This window comes from Grammomys surdaster, unplaced genomic scaffold (assembly GCF_004785775.1).
Source record: "Grammomys surdaster isolate TR1022 unplaced genomic scaffold, NIH_TR_1.0 125617, whole genome shotgun sequence".
Lineage (NCBI taxonomy): Eukaryota > Metazoa > Chordata > Mammalia > Rodentia > Muridae > Grammomys > Grammomys surdaster.
In genome coordinates, this window is record NW_021620459.1 from 520,680 (window position 1) to 527,747 (window position 7,068).

Genomic DNA, 7,068 nt, shown 5'->3' on the forward strand with positions numbered 1-7,068 from the left:
GAGATGGGGTGCAGGAGGAGGCGGACAGAGCACTGGCCGTGGGTCAACCCGCTTCACAGAGGTAGGTCAGGTCTCTGAGAAGCTGCCAGAGCCTAGTGTCCGGAGCTCCCAGACCACTGAGCAGCAAAAGCCTGCCATTCTGTTTTCACTCGTGGAACGATTAGTCAGCTTCCAACATTTTTCTTCACTCTAAGTCCACAGACTCGGGTGCTGTAAGAATCTCAACCTCATGACAGAATCAGCAATGAGAAGTTTTGTTTTATTTTCAAAAATAAGCTAGGGGAGTCCCAGCCAGGGCAGAAAGAGGGGGAGATCATGATGTTTCCACAGGATGAGAATTGGGAAATGGATGTGGAGTCCTTTATTGGAACTGTTGCTCTGTGAATTTAGGCTTTTCAGTCCAGCCCAGAGTCATAGTTCGTATAACAGCGGAACTCGTTGGCCAAGTTTCGGGAGTGTTCTGGAATAAACTTGCACATCTTTACACGTAGGAGCCGAGCTGCCTGCTCTTCCATGATGGCTCCTGCAAAGAACAGACCAGGCGAGCTAAGAGTCAGAAGCAACCCTAAACATGGCTGATCTGAGTGTGAGTGGGCCCTAGATGAAGACCCCTGGAATAACTGGGGGACAGTCCCACTGTACACAGGATACAATCTTTACACCCCCTTTACTTCCTCTAACATGTTTGCTAAGTATGTACTTTCCCCACTTCTCTCTATCGTGAGCATGCGTGTGCCGTGAGGTGCACAGATGTTCCATGTGCATGTATGTGCCCATAATGGTGGTGGCGAGACAAAAGGAATATCTAACATGTCTCCACATGTGCGCAGGTCAGACCATGTAAACACATCATGTGCACTACATCAGTCGATTCACAACGGCCATCTTGGGCACAGAGAGGACACATAACTTGGTTAAGATCATGCAGTAAATGGCAGATTCAGGATCCAGTTCCAGGATCTCTGGGAACTCTTAAACCCAGCACCTGACAGAGGCTCCTAGAGGACGTTACGGTGGCACCTACCTGTGCACAGCAGAACCTTGCCCCGAGTCAGGAACTGGATGGTTTCGGATGTCTTCCTGAGACATTCCTCAGACAGGTAAGGAGGATCTGCAACCACAATGTCAAAGCTATGTGCAGCGATTCCCTCAGGCAAGTCCAGTGGATGATTGTAATCGTAGAAGATAAATTCATCCCTATATATGGCGAATCTTCTGTCGTATTCAAAGATGTACACAGAGATGTCCTCCCTGTGAAGCTCCCGGAGCTTCTGGTACACACTGGGTGCACTCACACATGCAATTCTGAAAGAAAGTGCAGCTCGTGAGGTCAGGAAGGGTGCACATAAAAACTTCTGAGACGTCTCTGTGCTCAGGAACTGTTGGTTTGTTTTTTTCTGATTCTAGAGAAAAGGTATTTCAATTCAGTTGCACTTAAATCTTAAGCTTCCATACCCCACATTAACCATATTTTCACCAGAGTGAGCTCCAGGACAGCCAGGGCTATACAGAGGAACCCTGGCTCGAAAAACAAACAAACAAACAAACAAACAAACAAATAAAACAAAACAAAAACAAAGCCATATTTTCACATACAGGAAACTTAGATTCGGACGTATACGAGCTGTACCAGCATATAATACACCTGCATCCATGTGAAGTCTATGACATATTTTACTGTATGTATTTGTGACTTTTGCATCTGATCCTTTTCTAAAACAACTAACATGTAATATGCTTATTCCCTAAAGTGCAGATCCTACGATGGTGTAAGGTCAGTCTCTTTTGAAGACATTGTACATAAGGACCCAGTACATCTACTGGAGCCTAATCCCTGTAAGCCGTGTGGTTCCCAGGGTGTGAGGTTTTGGGACGGTGCCTGCCCTGTGTACTTTTCAGGCCGTTGCTGTCAGTTCACATGTCAGTTCACACGATTACTAGGGCATCAAGTATACTGCTCATTTTTCATATTAGATGAAATCACACCAAAGATCTCAAGTTTTCTTCCAAATGTTAGTGTTTGAAAACAGCTTTTATTACAGATGCTCAAACTTCAAGTTTTCTTGGTGAGATCAACAAACACATTGGACACAAGAATGGAAACACTAGAAACTCATGCTGTATGTAAAAGCCGCTAATAACAGGATTCAGTTTAACACTGACAGCTGCCATTTTGACCTTAGCTCCTTAAGTCTAAAAAACAAAAAAAAACCCAAAACAATAACAACAACAACAAAAAAAAACAAAAAAAAACACTGAAAATTAAGTGCAGGATTTATAATCTCATCAGCTCTAAAGATGTCTTTCTTGCTAATATAGAAACCAAAGTTCCCTTGAACAAAGTAAGCTCATGTTTTCTTAAGGGAAGTAGCAGTGTAAGTAAATGTTAGCAATGTTTAGAGAAGCGCTTACAGGCATCACTTCTAAGGAACTCGGATTTAAAATGTTCAACTCCAGCCAGGCATGGTGGCGCACACCTTTAATCACAACACTTGGGAGGCAGAGGCAGGAGAATCCCAGTGAGTTTGAGGTTAGCCTAGTCTACAAAGAAAGCTCCAAGGCTCTGTTACACAGAGAAACCCTGTCTCACAAAACCAAAACCAAACCAAACCAAACCAAACCAAAAAATTCATGTAACTGACAATTTTGAGGCTGAAAGAATATACCTATGTTTATGGAAAAAATATAAAAAGTATCGAGGACACATCATGATTAAAGTTAGGCCTGGCTAACCCAAAGCCTGAATCCACCCTATTATTTCAGAGTGAACCCTAGCCCTATCTGTTGTTTGTTTGTTTGTTTGTTTGTTTGAGATGGAATCTCATGTGTTCCAGGTTAGTCTCAAACTCACTATGTAGCTGTGGTGACACTGGACTTCTGATCCCCCTGCCTGCACGTCCGGAGTGCTGGGGTTGCAGGTATGCCACCACCCTTCCTTTCTTGGGTGTAGAGCTATAGGTGACTTCTGGGAAAGGAGTGGGTCCTGGGACTACAAGGAAGACAGGCTAGACGTTCTAGCCCTTTCTCTTTATCTCTTTGTAACTTCTAGATTTGTGTTATATGCATGCATCACCAATGTAAAGACTGAAGGGCCAGAGAGACGGCTCCACAGTAAAGCCCTGCTGGGAAAGCCTGAGGACCTTATTCTGCACCCCTGGACCCCACGTAAAGTAGAAGATGAGATGGACACCCAAGGCTGTCCCCTGGCCTCCTCGTGTGTGCCGTGGTATGCTTGTACTCTCACATAAAAACAAGCATACACACGTCATATAGAAACAGTACAGACAGACAGAAACAAGTATACACGTCATATATAAACAGTACAGACAAAAACAAGTATGTCTTGAAAGGAATTAATTTTAAATTTAAGCTTCTAAAATGAGATATGTTCCTTCCTCCTTTTTCTTTCTTTTTTTTTTAAGATTTATTTATTTACTATTTTATGTACGGAAGTACACTGTTTCTGTCTTCAGACACACCAGAAGAGGGCATCTGATCCCATTACAGATGGTTGTGAGCCACCATGTGGTTGCTGGGAATTGAACTCAGGACCTCTGGAAGAGCAGTTACTGCTCTTAACCACTGAGTCATCTCTCCAGCCCCCTCCTTTTTCTTTTCAAAGACATAAAATATTTTTACTTTATGTGTATGAGTGTTTTCTGTGTACCACATGTACACCTGGTGCCCATGGAGGCCCGAGAAAGTATTGGATCTTCTCCAAAGGGAGTTATAGATAGCTGTAAGCTGCCACGTGGGTGGTGGTTGGAACCCAGGTCCTCTGAAAGAGCAGTTAGTGCTTTTAAATTAACAACAAAGCATCTCTCCAGCCCCTCTTGATTTTTATGTATGTATGTATCTGGGTGTGTACATGGATGAGTGTACACAAATGCATACATGGTCTTCAGAGAATGTCAGATCCTTTGGAACTGGAGTTACAGGTAGTTGTGAGCTATCCTGTCAGCGCCCAGCACCTAGTGCAGGGCCTCTGCAAGAGCAACCAACACTCTTAACTCCTACCTGACTCTCCAACCTGACAAGCTTCTTACAGAGGCTGCACTGGCTTCATAAGTGAAGTACTCAGGCAGCAGACAGTAAACCCTCCCCTGAGGCTATGTGGTGTGCCTAGGGAGGACATGAGCCCCTTGTATAATGCCTTTGCACTGGGCATAAAGGCAGGAGCCTAGAGGCAGGAGAGAACACTGCTCCTCATGAAAATAAGTAGAGGTTTGCAGGCAGTAGAACCAGAAGGACTTCATGCAATTACCTCCTTGGCCAGGCCCTGTGGCTGACTTCACCCAGGTGTCTGCCTCCTCTCTGGCCTCAGTGGCAACTTTACGAGGTAGAGAATAAGCCCCAAGTGGGAGATCTGTAGCATCCTCCCTCCTCCCAGTGCTCAGGGGTCACCAGGCAGAGGGGAGGCTGGAAGACTGGAAGAGCCATGGGTGGTAGACGACTACAAGGAGAGTGTTTTCTGAACACAGGGCAGTTAGACACAAATTCACAGCTCTTGAGACAGCATGCTCAAAAACCTGTGCAGGGAGCCCAGTGTGTGTGATGGCTCATACCTCCGTGAGTCCAAAGCCAACCTGGTCTACACATCGAATTTCAGGACAGCTAGCGCTCCACAGTGAGATGCTAACTCAAAACATAAACAAAACAACAACAAAAAGACCTGTGCAGGTTCAGGCCACATGAAACTCTAGCACAGAGAGGGGAGGTGGGCACCAAGGCCCATCTCTAGCTAAGGAGCTGACAGCTGCTGGTAAAGGGAGTGTCAGTTTTCTTTAAGGCTACAGCCCTTAGTGGTTGCACACACCCCGGTGAAGGCCATATTCCATACAAACTGTACCTGATGGCTTAAAAAAAGAAAAGACGGCAAAAAGGTGGGTGGATGGGGGTGGGGATACCTGGGAGGAGTAGGGCAGTGAATATAATCAAAATGCATTGTACAAAATTCTCAAAGAACTAATAAAAATACACTAAAACAAACAAACAAATACCAAAACTAAAACCCAAGAAAATGTAGAGTATATGCGTAGCTGCACCCAGAGGCGTGACCACAGCAGGGATGCTGAGGTGCAGTGGACGGGCACACAGTGGCAGCCCCACTATGTGCTGCCTATAGAGTACGCCATGGCTCCTACAAACACTAATTCACCCTTCAGGAAGAAAGAGTGTCAGGTTTGGTGGTACACACCTAAAATCCAAGCACTTGGAGTGAGGAAGGCAAGAAGATGAAACTCTCTTTAAAAAAGAAAAAAGTTGCCAGGTGGTGGTGGCAACCTTTAATCCCAATACTTGGGAGGCAGAGGCAGGCGGATTACTGAGTTCGAGGCCAGCCTGGTCTACAGAGTGAGCTCCAGGACAGCCAGGGCTATACAGAGAAACCCTGTCTTGAAAAACCAAAATAAAATAATAATAAAAAAATAAAATAATAATAATAAAGAAAAAGTGGTGTCCAATTAATATGTAATGGTAAAGCTAATAATTAATGGGAAAATCCAATGTAGCTAAGAAAATGTTATAGCTTTAACCTCAAATGTCCTGTAGAGACAAGCCCTTGGTCTCTGGCCATTAGAAGGGGCTGAGAGGAAGCTGGGTCAGTGGGAACAGCCTTCCTCCATACCTCTGCCATAGGTGCTGCTTCCCAAGGCCGACTCACCAGGACCACGCCTCCTGAATGAGGCAATAAGTCAAGTATGTGTCGGTAGCTGGAAGCTAGCAAGCTAAGGAAAACCAAACAGCAACAGAAAATCAGGACTGCAGCCTAAGTAGACACAGGTAAAAAACTTATTCAGTCTCATCTAAATGTTTAGCTAAAAAAGTAAAATTTCATTTCGTTTTGTTGTTCGGGCATACATTTCTGAGAGCAAAGGGAACAGAGTAAGGAGCTGAAGAGCAGACAGGAGGCAAAGCACTGCACTTAGGAAGCTAAAGAGCAGACAGGTGGGTGGCCGCTGGCTCAGGTGGCCTGGCATTGGCAGTCAAGGGAGCTGGGCAGTCCCCGGCTTACGTCGAAGCATCCCTAAGGGGCTCAGGGTAACGCAGACCCAGGAAACTCAAGACCTGGGAGTGAAGGTGGGGCTAAAAACAGAAGTTGTTGAGTGATCTATTTAAGAAACAGCTTGTTCCCGGGATTTTCTTTCATACCCCCATGTCCTGAGGTAACTGGAGAGACCTGAAGGAGTGTTCTGTGGCTTGGCGGATGCTTGGGAGGGAAATGCCCAGCACAGAAGACAGAGTAGTACCCTATGGGGATTAGAAGAGGCTAGATGTAGCCAGTGGAAGAGCATGCCGCTAAGCCAGGCTCTGGGCTCCCATCCCAGCTCCAAGGCAGGGAGAAGAGAACTTAGAAGCGTCCAGAACATCAGCACCAGATGTAATGTAACCTCAGGCAGGAATTAGGGGAATCCTGCCTGGACCTCCTCCCAGAAGCTTTCTGGGAAATAGCCCATCCTGAACCCCTCACTATAGAGACCACTGGTAGACCCTGAAATTACTCCCTAGCACAGGCCAAACAGAATGAACAGATGAGGGCCACCCTTAGGTATACCAAGGGTCCCACCCACCCTAAAGTATGAAGGAAGAGGCAGGGCTCAGCAAATGTGCCAGGAGAACACCTAATGTCCAGTAGATACCCAATAATCAAATAAGCAGGAAAAATCACTTCAGCATCGACTGACATGGTGTGCAGGAAGGAGACACTGCTCAGGAGTTGAGAGCTTAGTATCCAGATGGGGTATTATTTTGAGGGAGAAGTGGATACTTTAGTAGGAGTGTATAGCTGGAAGAAGCAGGTCACTTTGGACAGTGGGGAGGATGACGGGATCATGTCCCATCCTCAAGTAACAGAAGTTCCAGGACAAGGCACACACACCATCACCAGCAGCTGCAATGGGGAAAATCAAAGAAATAATTCAAGATATCCTCAAATCAAACAAGAATGAAAGGGCTACTTTGGGAGTCCCTAGGGTCTGTGCCATAGAGGAAAGTTACACACCAAGACGCTGAAAACCAGGGATGAAGAAACTTCTACGTATGCCGTGGGTAGAGGTGAAGAAACTTCTA

General features: G+C 45.6%; 1 protein-coding gene across 1 annotated transcript in view; it reads right to left on the reverse strand.

Moving 5' to 3' along the window:
• Positions 1 to 238: 238 nt before the first annotated feature.
• Eef1akmt1 (EEF1A lysine methyltransferase 1) overlaps positions 239 to 7,068 on the reverse strand; it is a 17,579-nt gene continuing 10,749 nt past the window's right edge. The window contains exons 2-4 of the mRNA XM_028787205.1: positions 5,663 to 5,726; positions 1,025 to 1,403; positions 239 to 523 (exon numbers count right to left, since the gene is read on the reverse strand). Coding sequence (XP_028643038.1) covers positions 396 to 523; positions 1,025 to 1,403; positions 5,663 to 5,726 — 571 coding nt within the window. The 3' untranslated portion in view covers positions 239 to 395. The remainder of the gene's footprint in view (positions 524 to 1,024; positions 1,404 to 5,662; positions 5,727 to 7,068) is intronic.